Here is a 17,408-nt window from a genome sequence, read left to right as displayed (position 1 = left end):
CATAAGGAGACCCTTGACTTATACCACTTTACCTTTGCTCAAACTGAAGAGTGATCCTGGCTCAGAGCAGAACTACACATGCTACATTAGTCTGATCAGTGACTGTGAAAAATGGACTCCTCCCAAAGAAAATAAAAATGCAGTGTGTTTAGGTCTTAAACTGCACAGGATGATGTCTTATCATGACACTTGCACATAAGGCAACTTGTAGAGAGACGTCTGTGACCACCGGTCACTCAGCGACACGGCAGCAACATCCCCTTGTCAGCGTTCTCTTTCCAAACACCATATCCTTCTTCCTAAACGGTGAGAAAGCCCCTGAGAAAATTTCCTAAATGGAATAAAAGCATCAAATCACTCTTGATGAGCACAGATTTCTTTTAAATGTTTTTCTTTAATCTTACAAAAGATGAGGGATAGTATTAACTCATTTTAAAGAAATTTTGTTTAAATAGAACATTTGTAAACCAGATAACCAATTCTCCTTAGTTTATGCATGATAAACAGGATGGAAGTAACAACTGATTTTAACCTCCAGCTGGTCACTGCGCAGGTATTCCAATAGCAGGCCACACAAAGAACTAAACAGCACCATGGAGACTTGTTATTTCTCTGAGGTGCGTGTGTGCAGAGTTTCTGACTAACCCATTATTAATTCAGGCATCTCCCACACCTCAATAAAAACTCTCATGAGGACAAAAATGCAGGACACGCATGTTCTGTATACAAAAGAAAACCTGAAAACCTCCTCCCCTTTGGTAGAACATTCTGGGGCCATCAGATTCCTACTCTCTGTGGGCAGGGGTCCCCTGTCTGTGTCATTCTCTCCAACTCAGCAGCAGTGGTGACACAGAACTATTTGTTGAGATGAAGTGAAAATGACACATTTCCAGCTAGCAGGGTAAATCTCATTACCTTATGGTCATCTACCTGTTTAGAGCAGTTTCCTATTTCATCACACAAGGAAAAACCACCACAGTAAAGGAAAGAGGTCCAAGGTCCAGCGCTCACAGCACCAGGGAGGCGGCCACTCTGCCCCAAGAGGTTCCCCGGAACTGTGGCTGATCACAGGCAGGGCCAGGTGAGGTGCGGAGGGCCTGGCACTTACACCTGGGGAGCCCGCCAACAATGGCAGCCTTCTGACTCCTGCTGCGCGAGCCAGGCGCAGGCTGAAGCCAAACCTTCCAACAAAGGTCCAGCATGTCCCCCACTAAAACAGACGGGAACGAAAAAAGATAGTGACTAATACTTGGCTTTTCAAATATTAGATACTTACAAATGAAGTGAATGATAATCGCTAAAATTAAAGACGAGAAGAGCCATTCTGTGAACTGAATCAACTGGGGCTAAACCTGAATCACAACCGCATTTGTGGAGAGTCCAGGGAGCTGGCTCCTCTTAACTTTTGACAGTTGTGGGATAACTAAGTGTTAATAGATGCGCAACAGCAAAAAAAATCCCAAAGACACCGTTTCTACCTCTCTCACCAAAGATGTACACTCCCCAGCAAAACTTCTGTAAAGCGTAAGGGGTGGTCCCGCTTCCAGGTGAGGTTCCGCGGCGTCACCGACACGCGTACTCACTTGCGACCCCGAGCCTGGTCCGTTCCGGCGCCCCTGGAGCTGCCGACACCTACCCAGGAAGAGGAGGGGCCCTCCCCGCTCGGCTCCGCCTCCCAGCGCAGGGACCGGTCTAGCGAGGTGCACACCTGAGACAGGTGAGGGAGCAGGTAAACACCCGCTTTTCCAGGGCAAAGCAGCTACTTTACACATATTCGCAGGACAAAAACAGCAGCTAAGGGAGGTGTGCGCTCGCCCTCACCGGTCCCAGGGCGGCTGCTGAAGCAGCCCATCTTCGACAACTGGGCAGCCCAGCGGCCGTCCTGCCGCAGAGCGGACCTTGCGCAGCGGTTCCGACCCGGGCACTGGGGGCGGGGGTCTCGGGGTACCAGGAGGTGCCCTTGCGGACCCCGCCCAGCCCCTGATCGCGGGCCTCACCTTCGGCCGCGCGGCCCAGGTGGCGGGCGATCACCTGAATCCCAGGACTGACTCCCTACTCTCTGAGGACACTCGGGGACCCATCAGGCCCCGTCTCTCTTCTGGCTTCAGTCTGTGGCCCCCAAAACCCCGGGGCTCCGGGCTACGCCCTCTCCTGCCCTCGGGTGGTGACTCCGCAGAGCCGCGTGACCCCAGCTCTCCCCCATTGGGCCCCTCCCCTTCCAGGTGGCTCTTGGTCCCGCCCCATCCCTCCCCTCCCCGCGCCCCAACCCCCGCCCTCGGGGTGGCTCTCGGCTCCGCCTCCCGCGGGCGGCTCTGGGGCCAGACTGCGCAAGCGCGAGACTGCACTCTCGCTCCGGGTGGGGCCGGGGCAGGACTACGCGGGCGCGCGGAGCGGGCCCCTCGCGATGCGCATGCGCCGCGCCAGAAACGTTCCGACGTGATTAGTGAGCGCCTCTATGAGTGCGGGAAGATGGCCGAACAGGTGACCAAGTCAGTGCTGTTCGTGTGTCTGGGTGAGACAGCGCCGATCTAGCCCCACTTTGACTTTCCTGGAGGGCTGGGGAGGGCTTCGTGCGCTCTGGGCTGCGCCGCTGGACCAGGAACGGTGATGCGGAGGAGGCCGGAGAGGGGAGACCCGAGGGTGGCATGGGGCGCCGCGCTCTCCGTCAGCGCGGCGCAGTTGCCTGGGCAGCTCTGCAGGCGGCGTGTCATTGACGTGCCCCGTTCTTTCTCCAAGCGGGGTCCTCTGTTCAGTCCTGTCTCCGAGTCGGATCCCCTGTCACCTGCTGAAGTCCTCTATGCAAGCCTCGACCTCTAGCTTCTGTACAGTCCTTTCTCCAAGCCCGGTTCCCTTCTCACCTGCAGCACCTGTACTCCAAGCCAGGGTTCCTGGCATTGCACTTGCCTAGAATCCCTTTTTCCCCTTCATCAGATAGACTCAAGGCCACTGGACTGATCTGTCCTTTAAGGGCCTCTTGATGCGCCGAAACCCATGACAACACTGGTTTGCTGGCATGTTTCCTCGGCGCATGCTCACAAATGGATCTGACCTAAAGGCAGGGGAAGTGCAAAGGTTTAGGATTTCTTGATTGTAAAAGCCAAACCAGGGAGACATGATTCCCTAGGTTGCTATGTAACAGCTCCATGTGCCAATATTCCTCTACATGAAAATGAAGGTATTTTTTTTAAATGAAGGTATTTTTTATTTTTAATTCTTCAGGTACCTTCCAGCTCAGAATTATTTTCATTTTTAGGATTTCAACAGTTAGCCTCCCTTACTTAAAATAGAGCTCACTTTCCCTTTAGCTTTCAGGATTTTTCCTTTGATAGGGCACCTCAGTGCTTCCACCCCATCGCCTTAATTCCCCGGAGAGGAAGGCCTATATGGTCAATAGTCCAGTGACTTAAAACCTTCCGATGAGTCTGCATTTCCTGCATTTCCTTCCACTCCTCTTTAGGTGCACCCTTAAAGAAGACCACAGAAGTGTGCTCAGCGTTTCCCACTTTACCCCCTTTACCGTTTCCTACCCACACACCCTCTGGACTCCCTGTTCCCCAGCACTTCAGATGCTCAGTGTGCCTTCCATTGTGTGCTTCTTTCTGGGAACCCATTTTGCATTTTGCCTGGAAAGCCTTTCTAAAAGGTCAGACCCAAGTATTCCCTTCTTTACTTTTTCCAGGACCTCTAGGTAGAGGTAGTTGTTCCCATGACCCTTTATAGACACCTTTCCTCACACAAACTTTATTATAATTAACTTGATAGCCTCCTGAGATTATAGCTAGATTTAGCCCTCTTGAAGGCAATAACTGTCCCTTATTTTTCTTTGTATTTCCAGCTTTAAGACAAAATATGATGCACACTAGGTATTTGCAGAACTGAATTTCTATGAGGGGAAAAGTAAAAGGCCTCCTTGTTTCACTTTGACAGTAGGCATCATTTGATTTTTAAGCTCTCCGCTGAAGGCTGACTGACAGCTTCAACACATTTTTTTAAAGGGCAGTTCAGCTCAGGTTGGGCATCTCATATCATCAACAATCAAGTATTTGGTTAGGACAGTAAGGCAGGAAAGGGGGAGAGGAAGGGGAGTGCAACCGTTAAGTAGGCTGTTCAGGGGAGGCCTTACCGAGAAGGTGACATTTGAGCAAAGACTTGAAGGAGATGAGGAAGCAAGTGTAGGGTATTTTGGAAAAGCACTCTGGACCCAGAGGAAGGCAGGTGAAAGATTTTGAAGTGAGGGTGCTGGCCATGTTCCAGAAACGGCCGGGAAGCTGAAGTTCTGGGCCTGGTGACCTAGTACCTTCTCAGTCAGACACTCCTCTGTACCTGAGGACCCAGAGATAATGTGACTGTTTTCTCAGTTCCCAGTGGATACATAAGTAGTACTGTTCTTGGTACATAGGGGAGAAGTTACTTCCTCACATACAGTGAGTGTTCCGGGGCAGGAGTCTGCAAACTCTTTATGTAAAGAGCCAGAGAACAAATATTTTGTGCTTTGTAGGCCATACCAAAGGTGTAGTGCAAAAGCAGCCCTAGCCAATACGTAAATGATTATGCTTGGCTGTAATTGTGTATGGACACTGGGATTTGAATTCTATGTAATATTCTCAAGATATTCTCCTTCTGAGTATTTTTCAACTGTTTAAAAATGTAAAAAATTATTTTTAGCATTGAGAACTATATACAACGCTGGTGGGTCCTGAGCCCTAGTTTTCAGACCCACATTTAGGTTCTGTGGTGGACAGATCTGGTGAGACCGTGTGAGGACTTGGGCTCACTGAGCGAGTTAAGCCATTGGAGGATTTTGAGCAGAGGTGGGAAGTTTAAACAGAAGCCTCCAGCTGTTGCGTTGAGATTGGACTGAGACGGGGTGAGGGCCACAGGGGGGAGACCCACAGTTCAGAGAGAGTTTGTGTGTCGGACCAGAGCTGTGCCGGTGGAGGGGGTGGGACATGGAGTCCTGGGGTATGTGAGGTTGCTGTTTGCCATGTCACTTGGTAGCCTGCATGCAGGACAGTAACAACAGTACATTTCTGAAACAAAAGTTTTATTCCTTCAAAGCGTTTATTTGGACCTTTTTCAGACTGTAGTGCAGGGAAGTGCCAGATGTATACCATTGGTAAGGGTAATAGCAGAAAAGAATGGAACTCCTTATTTTGGCAAGATTATTAAGTGTTTAATGTTTTAAAGGTCTAAAGAATGTGTGCTGTTAATTGTGTCCCAGCCAACACAGTGGGAGATGAGAGAGAACATAGTGGTGTCAGATTACCTTTTTCCTACAATTAACCAGTATTTAAATACTCTTCATCCTTTAAAGACCAGCCCTAATTGTTCTTTCTTTTTTTCTCATAAGAAATTTTCTTATTCTTTGTGCTTTTTAGAATCTTTTCCCATGCTCCTGTAGTATATTGCTTGTCTGTCAGCATTTGTTTTCTTGTTTTTATTATAGCTAATTCCGTATCTCCCATAAATACATTGCTTGGCACGTGGTAGAAATATTTTGAGGGAAGATTTTCTGTCTTTTGTCTTCCCCTGTGTAGTAAGGAATTTGACCCAATTTAATGAGAGGTCTTGCCTCTGTCCTGGCTGCTGGGAGGTAACCTTCAAACCCCTTGGAATTCCCTCAGAGTGACAGGAGTGTTTTGTGATTCAGGGGTGGCCCTACACAGCTTATGCTGAGGAGGTAACTCGGGGTGGAGGCTGCGAGCCACACGTGGGAGGGGAAGGGGCTGGACACTGAGTCCAACCACAGGCCAGAGATTCAATCAGTTAGGCTTATTTATGAAACCCCAATAAATCCTTGGCACTGGAGCTCTGGGAGGTGCCCTGGATTGGCAGTACGCTGAGTACTGTCACACATGGGTGGCGGGAATGTGACACGTCCCCAAGGACCAGAAAGTGTCCTATTTGGAACTCTTCCAGAATCTTTGCTGTGCTCTCTGACTTTGGCTGGTTCTGCTCTGTATCTTTTTGTGATAATAAAACTATAATCATAAGTATAGCATTTTCCTGAATTCTGCAATCCTTCTGGAGAAATATTGAACCTGGAAGGTTCAGCTGGTTTGAAGTGAGGGTGGCTCTGGGGCTCTGTGAACTTGTAGCTGCTGTAAGTTCTGGGCAGACTGGACAGCCTGGAGGACCATCCCTACCCCAACTGGCTGACTTCTGGGCCCACAGCACTCAAGCAAGGGCTCCGCACAGGTCCTGCGGTAGAAGTCTGTGTGGAATTACTCTTAGGCCTAAATACATTTGCTTGTGTGTTTTATGAAACAATAGCCACCTTTATTATGTGCAGTACTTGAAAATACATATTTTAAACTCTATTCTGTTGTATTTCATTTTAAAATAGGCTGGTTGCAACCCACTTTGTTGATTTCACGACTCGCTTCTGGGTCAGTGATAGCAACCTGAAAAACGATGATTTTGCTCATAACTGTTCTGATTTCTGATGTCTTTGTCATTTGTACTTTGAGTACTTGGACAGTTGGTGTGAAATCATTGAGCAGGGTTGGGTCAGCTGTTCCCCCAGGTTCTGCCATGTGCTGGCAGGACGGTCACCTCAGAGAAGAGCACCTTGCTTCCCTCAAACCAGGTGCTCACTCTCTGCCCCCTCCTTTTTTTTAAGGTAACATCTGTCGATCACCCATCGCAGAAGCAGTTTTCAGGAAACTTGTAACTGATCAAAACATTTCAGATATTGTAAGTACTCTTCACTACCTTAAAGAGGCCAACCTGAATGGCTTTGGGGCAGAAAATTGTGAAAAAAAATTCTTTTTTTCTCCTGCAGTGGAGGATAGACAGTGCAGCAACGTCCACGTATGAACTAGGAAACCCTCCTGATTATCGGGGGCAGACTTGCATGAAGAGGCATGGTATCCCCATGAATCACGTTGCCCGGCAGGTACCGTACTTGACCTTGAAGGTGCACTTGTGTGTTTTGTGTTGCAGTGGGTCATTGACAGTGGCGCTGTTTCTGACTGGAACGTGGGCCGGTCGCCAGATCCAAGAGCTGTGAGCTGCCTAAGAAATCATGGCATTAACACAGCCCATAAAGCAAGACAGGTAGAAGAGACCTTGTTTAATTTCTAATACGTTGATCCCATAACCTGAGAGGTGGTGAGAGGCTTAACCAGACTTATGTGTAATGAGTGTGTTTATTTGAGTGTGTTTATTTAGGGTCGGCCTAACCAGCCACAATACACCCATTCTGGTTCCACAGTTCTGAAAGGTTTGCATGGTCTTTGAGTTGACTTATTAAAATGCATGGTCGACAAACGTAAAATAGATAGCTAGTGGGAAACAGCCGCATAGCACAGGGAGATCAGCTCGGTGCTTTCTGACCACCTAGAGGGGTGGGATAGGGAGGGTGGGAGGAAGGGAGACGCAAGAGGGAAGAGGTATGGGGACATATGTATATGTATAACTGATTCACTTTGTTATAAAGCAGAAACTAACACACCATTGTAAAGCAATTATACTCCAATAAAGATGTAAAAAAAAAAAAAAAAAGTGGAAATGAGCTGGGACTAGAAAAAAAAAAAAAGCATGGTCGAGAGAGCCCTGGCTAAGAGCTGGAAGACCTGAGTTGTCATCACCTTTTTTTTCTATCTGTGAGGGCTTTAAACATTTAAGGCATAGTGACTTAGTCTGCTTCCATTACTAGGTTGTTGCTAGAATAAATTTCTGTTATAAATACAGAAACATATTGCCAACTGTGAAGTGCCTTAGAAATACAGGGTAATGCTGATATTATTATGGATGCATATCTTGCACACCAGTAGTACTTCTGGGTTTCGGTTCTGGAATGTGGCCCAGCAGAACATCCTGTGAGGAGGATGGTGCCTTATCTGCTCTCCAGGGTGGAAGCCACCAGCTGCATGTGGCTTTTGCACTTTCGAGATATGGCTAGTGTGATGGAGGCTGAACTTTAAATTGTAACTCATTTAAATAGCCACTTGGTCTGGAGGGCATGTTATTGGGCTACAGGGTTCTAGACTCCCGTGGAACCGCGGGAGGTGGGGTGCTGAGGTTTTCATGGCAGCATTCGTGGTGAGACGTCGGGGTCTGTAGGCGGCCCGTCCAGTCCCTCCCAGTCTAGGAGCTGCTGTGGGTGCTCGTGCTGGCACCTTCTGTAACCACGGGGACCAGCTGCAACAGAAACATGCTTCGTTTCTGACTAGCGTGTTGTTCTAAAGGGACTGCTATTTTTATCAATATGATTATTTTGTGGAGGTTCAATTGGATTTTTTAAAAACCTCGCTAAAATCTGCTAACTTCCTTTTGTATCCATCCTAACAAAATGTAGTCTCTATAGGCCAAGAAGGGTCATGGCTTAGTGTCAGATGAGCTTTTGAGGCCTTCAAAGTGAGAAGCCAAATATTTTGAAAATCAGTTGTCAAATATATTGCATGTTTGTAAGTATGGATGGCAGTGGGAGAACTATAATTTAGTATTAGTGCTTGGATCAGAACTTTTTGTAAGACTGGATAAAGATTCCTTAGTCACTGTTATACTAAATTTTGTCTCTATTTAAAACTTTGCAGATTGCTTTGCCATATAACATCATATTTTAAACTTTGGTCGTTCTCAATTTTTATCAATTACGGAAAGGAGTGGTTGGTAAACACATTTTGCAGGTCAAGAAACAGTTCTGGAGAGAAAATAAATGACTTATTGAAGGTTATGCAGCTGCAAAGTGGTAGAACTTGGATTTAATTACAGGTTTATTTGTTGAGGTGTGAGCCAGAAAATTCACAAAACAAAATTACTATAGAAACACTTTTAATATGTTAATAATGTCTCAGAAATTAGTAATACACACATTATTTTTGACTTAGATAACTGAGATCTGTGAACTAGTTTCTGGCTACATGAGTTGACTCTGCATGTTAACAATTTCCTATTTAAATTAACTATTTTAAGGACCCTTAAGTGGAATTTTCATTGGAGATTAAACATTTTTTATATCATTTGTCCATTCTGATCTCTTCAGGGTTTTGCATACCTTGCCAATTTCTACTTTCTGTTTTTTAAATAATGTAGATTTATTTTGAGTAGACCTTCAGAATTATGAGCAATCATACTTCCGTGTTTTCTATTTTTAAGATCAGCTTATTTTTCATACACTAAGTTGATAATAAAAGTGGGTACAAATGAAATATTTTAAATACACATGCCTTAAAGAAACAAAGCTAGAAAGTTACTGCTTATGAAATTATTACCAGTTTTAGAAGTAGTACTTCCACATGATCTATTTTCTTTTTCTTTTTCTTGTTGCTTTTAAGAAAATTTTCTCAACAATGATTTTTTAAAAAATTTGGAAGTCCTAGTAGGATATGTCAGTATCACGTCAGATCTCTGTTACTTTTTAGCATTTTCTAATGTTTACAGATTTCTTCTTTAGTGAGTATCACAATTTGTATGAGAACTATTCTAATATTTCTATTAAACCTGGGTTTTACAGACAAAATACATTAAGGGTACTTTTTTCTTTTTAGCGCGTGTAATCATTTCTCTGGAGTATGTGAACTCTCACATCCGGTTGGTTCTATGGGGATGTTTACTTTATCATACATTCTTTCCCTTTTCAGTAACCTTTATTTGACACATACACAGATGTCAGGGCGCTCAGTGCATCTTCCGGCGCGACCAGCTCCACTCCCTCTACCCCAGAGGTCCCCACTCAAAACGCTGTCTACCTTTTTAACGTTATGGCAGTGGACTCCTATAGTGTGTATACTTCTGTCAGCATTTTCCTTTGTGAGATTCTCCGTATTGTTGCTCATAGCAAAGCTTTAGTCATCTTCATTTGTGGACTCAGGATCATTTTACAGTTAGGCTACAGTTTATTTATCACTTCCACTCTTGATGAGCACTCGGGTTGTTTCTAGTTTGGGGCTGAGCTCCACTGAATATTTTTGTATGTGTGCAGTTCCGTTGGATACACACCCTGCATCACACACTGTGTCAGGGGTGGATACACACCTGGCATCACACACTGTGTCAGGGTCGAGCAGCCTCATAAAACAAGTTGGCTAATGTTTTTTCCCTCTTCTGTTAAAAAACTTGTCAAACAATGATGGTATTTCTGCTTTAACTGTTTGGAAGGATTCATCTAATCCATTGTCTTTTTGTTGTTTCCTGCAGTTGCCGTCATTTTCTTCTGCTGTCTTTAGTTTTTCTTTGGTGTGTAGTTACCAGCAGTTTTATGTGGTCAGATTCACTTCCTGAATTTGTGTCTTGATGATTTTCATCAGTGCTGGAAGATTCTGGGCTGTTATCTTTGTATATTTTTCTTCCCCTAATTCTTCTGAGATTCAACCTAAATGTATTTTAAACATAAATTTCTTGTGCTTTTTCTACTTTCTCCATCCTTTTCACTCTGTTTTTCAGTCAGATTTTTCTACTGATCTGTTTTGTGACGTACAAATCTTTCTATGTTTTCAAACAGTCCATAAGCCTCTATTTATTGAATATTTAGTGTCTGTTACTTTATTTAATTCTTTAAGTTTTATTTGATCTTTTAAATTGATTCCAGCTCTCTGGTGAAATTCTACATCTTGCCCTATATTTTCTTGAACAATTCCGATCACAGTTATTTTAAATAAAGTCTAGTAACTAACACCTGGGTCATCTGTGAGTCTGCTTTTTTTTTTTTTCTTTTCCTCTTTGTTGTATTGCTTGGTATGCTTGCTAGTTTGGATTAAATGCTGAGCATGATGTATAAACAATGTAGAAGCTTTGGGTGAAGGACCTTCGCCCCCAGATGGCTCCGCTTCGGTAGGGCAGGGATTGGTTTGGAGCTGATTGGTTTCTGGACCTGTCTCGCGGGGCTCGGGCTGTGCTGGACGGGCCCCTCTCGGGTGAACTTCCAGGAGCCCCACCTGCTGGGGAGGCGTTCGGCACACAGGGCTGTTCCTGTTTGGCAGCTTCTGAAGTAGTTCTTCCTTCCTCACTGAGTCTGCTGCATGCGGCCTTCCACTTGTCCTCTTGGCTTCTTTCTCTGAATAGTTTAGGAACTTGGTAGATGCTCTGAGGAGAAAACGTGTGGGTACCAGCTTCACCTCCAGCATCTCCAGCCGGTGAGGTTGCCCACTTGCCCTTTGGTGCTTCTGCCTTCCATCAGCGGCCTTCTGCGCAGGCTTCTCGTGACCTGGGAGGCTGGATGGTTTGACCCACACGATGCTGAGCACCCCTTTAATCCCCCATCGTGACAATCACGATGTCCTCAGACATTGCTAACAGCCCCTCCTGTGAGAGTCTAAAGCACAGTCCCCAAAGTGGGTTCCAGGGACCCCTAGGCCCGTGAGGTCAAAATGTGTGAGTCAGGGATCCATTCAAAGGGTCAGACTAACCATAACCAGTGAGCTTGGACAGAGTAGGAGAAGTTTGCTCATATGTTTTCATGTTCTGCATTTTGCAAATAACCTGTAAGGAACCACTGCTGATGAGCTTTGGGGTTGCATCAGAGAATATCCACAGTTACACAATGGCTGTTAAAATACTGCTTTTAAGCTACATACTTGTGTGAGGCTGGTTTTGCATATTTCAGCAGATCAAATGCACAAGCACACAGGAGAACTGTCTGCCTTGAGTAAGCAGACATTAAAGAGATTTGCAAAAATGTAAAACAGTGCCACTCTCCTCCCTAAGTTTCAGTGTGGAAAGTAGAGCTGTTTTTCATTTATAAAGATGTTATAATAACAGGTAAGGAATTTTTATTATTTTTAAGTGAATAATAAGTGTTATAAAAATTTCACTTTTAATAGCTTTGGTGAATATTGGTACAATAAATATAACCCTAAGTAACAAGTTGTTTAGCGGGAAGGCCTAAATAATTTTTAAGAGTTAAAAATTTCTGCATCCAGGAAGTTTGAGATCTCTCTTCTGAGCTCTAGCCAGGGCCCAGGGTCAGCAAGTCCTCTTGAGGGTGGGAGCAAGATGCCAGCTGCCCTTTGTGGCCGGTCATCCCTCTCAGGTAGCCAGGCTTATCTGTAGCAGCAGAGGGCCCGCCAGTTTGCGTACCTGGTCCTGTGCACGTGGCTGGGATTTTGGCCTTTCTGAGCCTGGCTGTCGTGGGAGCACGTTAATGATTGTGCAGAAGTGTTTAGTTTTGATGGGCGTTTTCTACTTTTTTTCTGGCAATAGGGTTGTTTTGCCACAAGCTATTTCATTTAGAGCTGCAAGCGGAAATCCTTTACCATGCATTCTTTATAAGATGTTAATTATAGCTGTTCCTTTTCTTCCACAGTCATTTTAACATCTAAACATCATGTAGCTACATGTAGCTGTCAGTTACTAAGTCTTTCTTAGGATCTGCAATTGCAGTCATTCCAAAATTAAAAACAATGTTTAATATTTAATCTCAGGACATTTCTCAGACAACTAATTTGGGGAAATAACTTGTAATATTTGTTCTAATAGATTTTAAAACAAGCTAGTACCTTGGGAATGTTAGCAAAATTTGGTCCCGGTACTTTATTAATGTGCTACACTAAAAATTAATGCAAGTGCATACGAAGAGCCAAAATTTATTATTTTTAACAGAATAGTGAGTATATTTATGGTTCTTTTGCAGCGCTGATTATAGTAGAGTGTCACTACTCTGTTTAACCAGGTATTCAAAATCTTTGTAGTTTCATTGTGCCACTATATTTTAGAGGATTTTTTTAGTGATGAAGATGAGTATTGAAAGCATTCTTAGAAATTATTTCCATCCTTGATTACGGCATGTTTCCCTTCCTTCCTACCTGCCTACCATTTTTTTAATTGAATTATAGTTAATTTACAGTGCTGTGTTAGTTTCAGGTGTACAGCAGAGTGATTCAGTTATATATATATATATTATATATATTCTTTTTCCAATTCTTTTCCCTTATAGGTTATTAAAATTGAATATAGTTGTTCCTTTCTTATTCTGTCATTACTTATACTAGTAAAAAATCATAAGAGAGTTTTTTGTTTATATTTTAGTGAGCTTATGTTTATGAATTATGTCAGAAAACAGTGCAAAGTTTAGGTTAGAATTAGTAAAAATATTGAGTGGCACTCTCTTCTGTGTCACGTCCAAGTTACGGATATTTAGTCAGAATAGAGAAGATCCAGAGATTCAGTTACTCATGTGTTTCTTTCTAGTGAGCCTGACCACCCTACTTAAAATGTTATCTTCCTCTCTGCCATCTTCTCTGCTTTATTTTTCTGTGAGGCATTGTCACTCCTGAGAGCTGCCCACCCTGCGTAGGAGGGAAGCCCCACGAGGACAGCCGTCAGTGCTGCAGTTGCTACATGTCACGGGGGCTGAGGATGAGTACTTGTAGAATGAAAAATAGGGCTCAGATACGGAACATTTTAATAAGTTAACTGAATTATACTTTGTTTCTAAGAAGTCGAAGATGAAGTATAAACTTTGCATCCACATATTATACTATTTTATGATTATTCTAGGGAACTGTATAAAATAAAATTTATTTGCAATACAATTTTAGGAAATCAGGTTAACTGTTTTACTTTAAAGTACCTTAATTGATTTATAACTTAATTAGTGAGTAGCAGATTCAAGTATAGCTTTTTTTTTTTTTTTTTTTTTTTTAAGGTTCTGTTTTGGATCCTCTAGGCTCGATTGGTCTAAACGTAAACATTATGTTTTCACTTCTCATTTACTTTTAGGTTACCAAAGAAGACTTTGCCACTTTTGATTATATGCTATGTATGGATGAAAGCAACCTGAGGTAATCGTATTTTTAAAGGGTATTTCTCTTCAACTCAGTTCAGTAATAGGCTAAGCAGTTTGTTGTTGTCCAAAATGACTTTTCTAGTACCTTAAACTTGTAATATATAATGATGGTCACAACATGTAGAAGTACTTATTTAGAATAGTAAGAAATCCAGAGAATAATTTAGAATTGAAGTCTCATAGATCTGTTTACACTGAGACACACCCTTTGATAAGGTAAAGTCTGATATATAAGGTGATGCTTTGTTTTGCAGGAGAATGAGTTTGTTATTGCTATAATGATTCACGGCCAGCATGGTGTTTTATTGTGTTTCTCATCTTATTCCCCCTTACAGCTGCCTCACAGCAACCCCCAAAAAAAGACTAACAAAAAAGAAGACGTTTTAGTTCATTTAAATTGTTGATTGCCTTAATCAATTTAAAAAACAAGAACTGTCAGATTAAGGTATTAGATAAAAGTGGCTAAGCATGGTGCATATAATGTGCTGTGCCCACCAAAGCGCTCCCTCTGAAGGTTTGCACTGTTGCTCCGTCTTATCAAAGAGGAATTCGAGGCACAGAGAGGTTACGTTACTTGCCCAAGTTCACAGATTCAGGGGTGGGTGTGTTGGAATTTTAGCCTATGCTCTGTGAGTCATGAGTCACGCTCACCACCGTGCCCTATCGCCTCACATGTGCGTTTGACCTCAGGGGACATGGATCTGGGCAACAAGGAACTTGGTGTGGCATTTCTTCAGCCAGGCATTGGTAACCAATGATGAGAGCGTTTTCCTGGGCCTCTCCTCGTGAAGTCAGAGGTGGGCTTACATGTATTATGGGCTTCATGTATTAAAATTAAACCTAATAAACAATATGATACAACGTGACCATGCAAAGATAAATGAATATGATGTATTTTACAAATATAGAGGCAGACTCGGGCTAAGTGACCAAAGGGAATGTATGAGCAGACCATGCGCCAGTTGCAAGACGGGCACCGTGCCGCCTGTCACACAATAGGTCTTGCTGAGTGAGATGCCTCAGCAGTCCGCCTGCAGGGCCCTTGGTGTCTGCCCTCACCGAGAGGACAGAGATGAGCCCTCGGTGTGAGCACAGGACCACACTGCCTTGCTTCACTGCTAACCCGTAAATGTTGCATGTGTTTGATTAACAGAAACTCTTTCCTTTAGTCACTGTTGTAGGGTGGACAGGTACGGACGCAACAGGCTTACCTAGGTTTTCGTTAATCACGAGCTGCGTTAAAATACATAGATTTTCTATTTTTGTTTTTCACTTGTTAGTTTTGTTTCGTCCTCATTTTTCTCACTTACAGAATAGCTCATCCGTATCATCAACAGTGTCTTGTTAGAGAACTCTGTGTGGCACCCTGTCTATTAATGAAATGTCCAGACGTGGTTGGCACTTGGTGGTGCAGCCCGAGCCACCCCTGCTCCCACCTGCCCTTCACGTTTCAGCCTCGGTTGCTTCCTGGGGAGGGTCTGTGCTCTGAGGCCTCGCGGGTTTCCCGTTAGATTCTGTTGTCTCCCATAGAGATTTGGTAACCAAATGCAGGAACAGTCCACATGAAGCTCAGTGAGAAAGCTGAGGTGGGAGATGGGAGTGGAGCCCCCCTAGGCAGTGGAGTAGGTGCAAGGATGACCGTCAGGACACCTTAGCGTGGAACCTCCTGCCCTCTGGGACTTTGTTCTCATGGCTTTTTGCGTTCCATTCTGTCACCTTGTCAGGAGAATGCTAATTATTGTCTGACTCAAAGCTGTACATTTTGTGTAAATCCCCTGCTGTTGCGAGCTCCCTTCCCCGAGAGACAGAGCCCCATGACTGCAGCCCCACGGAGGGCCGTACAGAGCTGCCAAGTGTTTGATTTCCTCTTGAAATCAGGTCACTTTTGCTGGATTTTGATATGGATGCTTCATAAAACCCTAGCAGATGTCCCAGTTAACTTGAAACCATAGATTAGAAAACTAAGTTCATGTTTCAATTTTACAGAGATTTGAATAGGAAAAGTAATCAAGTTAAAAACTGCAGAGCGAAAATTGAACTACTTGGGAGCTACGATCCACAGAAACAATTCATCATTGAAGACCCTTATTATGTAAGTATGGTTCTCACTTCCATCCTGCGGTTCACGGGTAGGGATAACGTAAAGACCAGCCTGTCTGTGGGCCCTGACGTCGGGAGTCGGAGGCAGGCTCCCAAAGGGCCTTTTCCTCACGCAGGCTTTGTTGCTCTTCCTTTTCCCTGTCTTTTCAGGGTAATGACGCTGACTTTGAGACCGTCTACCAGCAGTGTGTGCGGTGCTGCAGAGCCTTCCTGGAGAAGGTTCGCTGACCCGGGTCCAGTCCTGCTGCGGCCCAGGCTTGTTCCCACAGGCCTGCATTCTCAGTCAGGTGTCACAGTGTCACCATTCCCTAGCCAAGGCCGCAGCCCTTTTTTCAGTTGACTCACTGTTTCTTACCTTAAAAAATAATTGTAGATGGAAATCAGTTGTTGCGTTTGGTGGACGAGTAAATAAAAAATTTTGATTCAGACAGTTTATGGGGTTAGTGTTCTTAGACTAGTTGAACCTCCCGCTTTGCCCCAGTTACAAAAATAGTGGAACAAACAAAGTAGTAGAGCAGCAAAATAGAACATAATGAAGCAAAACATCACTGTAAGGCTCGTCAGCATCGGAGCCCATTGGCACTTCCAAGAATCTGCACGACCTCTTCCCTCTGTGCGGACGGGGCCCCTGCCCTGCACTACCTCCTGATGCCAGGGCCTGGTGTCCAGTGACGTTGGCGAGAAGTGTTCATACACACGCACAGTGCACACTTACGCATTTACAGGACAGGAAGGAGGAAGATTTGTGTGACTAATCTTCAGCACCTTCACTCCTTAGTTTGTGTCTGTCTAGTTGATTTCATAAGGAAGTCAGCTTATGTGTTCCTGTTTGAACCACTTTGCCTCTGGAAATGTGATTATGTCTGGGAAGAAGGACACTTGTGTGCTGGTTTACCTTAGGGTCAGTGTGGGGACCACGTCTGCTTTTACATGCATGTGAGTAACCTGAATGTCAAATATAGATCAGCTTAAGTGGGAAAAAAATAATAAGTGGGAAAAAGTCATTTTATGTTGGAATGCGTAAATATTGATATGTTAAGTATTCTTTTATCAGTGCTTAGATTATAGGCAAATATAGGTAACTTCTGTGCACTTGGAGATAACTGATCTAAAATTCATATGAATATATGTCAGAAAAGATTGTTTTCAAATAAACTGGGGAAATTACAAACATACAACTAAGTACAAGTTTGGTGTCTGCCTGTTTTTTTACTGACAGGTGGAGAAGAATCAGAAAGCATTGCCTCCACTGTCCCTTTTGGATGCTGTGTGATGTGTGCCTGTCTGCTCCGTGCTGGGCAGCACCCTAAGCAGCGTAAGTGCCTAAGTAAGCACGTTGCTTCCACTTAAGTAATCTGTTCATGAAAGGAGCTGGCAGCCCTGCAGCCACAGTGGCCTTGCCTGCGCCCCCATCTTCAGTGGAGTGTGGGTTCTCCTCCTTGGGACCAGCACCCCAAGGCAGACCCCTGTGGATGGCTAGATGAGGGACAGCTTTTCTCCACTCCTGGTCTTCACCCCAGTTCATCGTTGATTACCCGAAGTCCTGGGAGGACCCTGAGTCACAGATCAGTCTGAGTGA

General features: G+C 44.3%; 1 protein-coding gene across 3 annotated transcripts; it reads left to right on the top strand.

Moving 5' to 3' along the window:
• Positions 1-2,469: 2,469 nt before the first annotated feature.
• Positions 2,470-16,255, top strand: ACP1 (acid phosphatase 1; the record flags this gene model as incomplete). 3 transcript variants are annotated; one of them, XM_079720890.1, is made up of 6 exons in its annotated part: positions 2,470-2,512; positions 6,623-6,696; positions 6,946-7,059; positions 13,663-13,724; positions 15,716-15,821; positions 15,980-16,255. In XM_079720890.1, 6 exons carry the CDS (start codon positions 2,470-2,472, stop codon positions 16,055-16,057), a joined length of 477 nt encoding a protein of 158 aa, XP_079577016.1. In that variant the 3' UTR covers positions 16,058-16,255. The 3 variants fall into 3 exon arrangements, with proteins under 3 accessions (XP_079577016.1, XP_079577015.1, XP_079577017.1); XM_079720889.1 differs by lacking the exon at positions 6,946-7,059 and adding an exon at positions 6,785-6,898; XM_079720891.1 differs by lacking the exons at positions 13,663-13,724; positions 15,716-15,821; positions 15,980-16,255 and having other exon boundaries at positions 6,785-7,764.
• Positions 16,256-17,408: the final 1,153 nt, after the last annotated feature.

Source organism: Hyperoodon ampullatus (genome assembly GCF_949752795.1).
Source record: "Hyperoodon ampullatus genome assembly, chromosome: 15".
Classification (NCBI taxonomy): domain Eukaryota; kingdom Metazoa; phylum Chordata; class Mammalia; order Artiodactyla; family Ziphiidae; genus Hyperoodon; species Hyperoodon ampullatus.
This window is presented reverse-complemented; position numbering and strand designations above follow the sequence as displayed.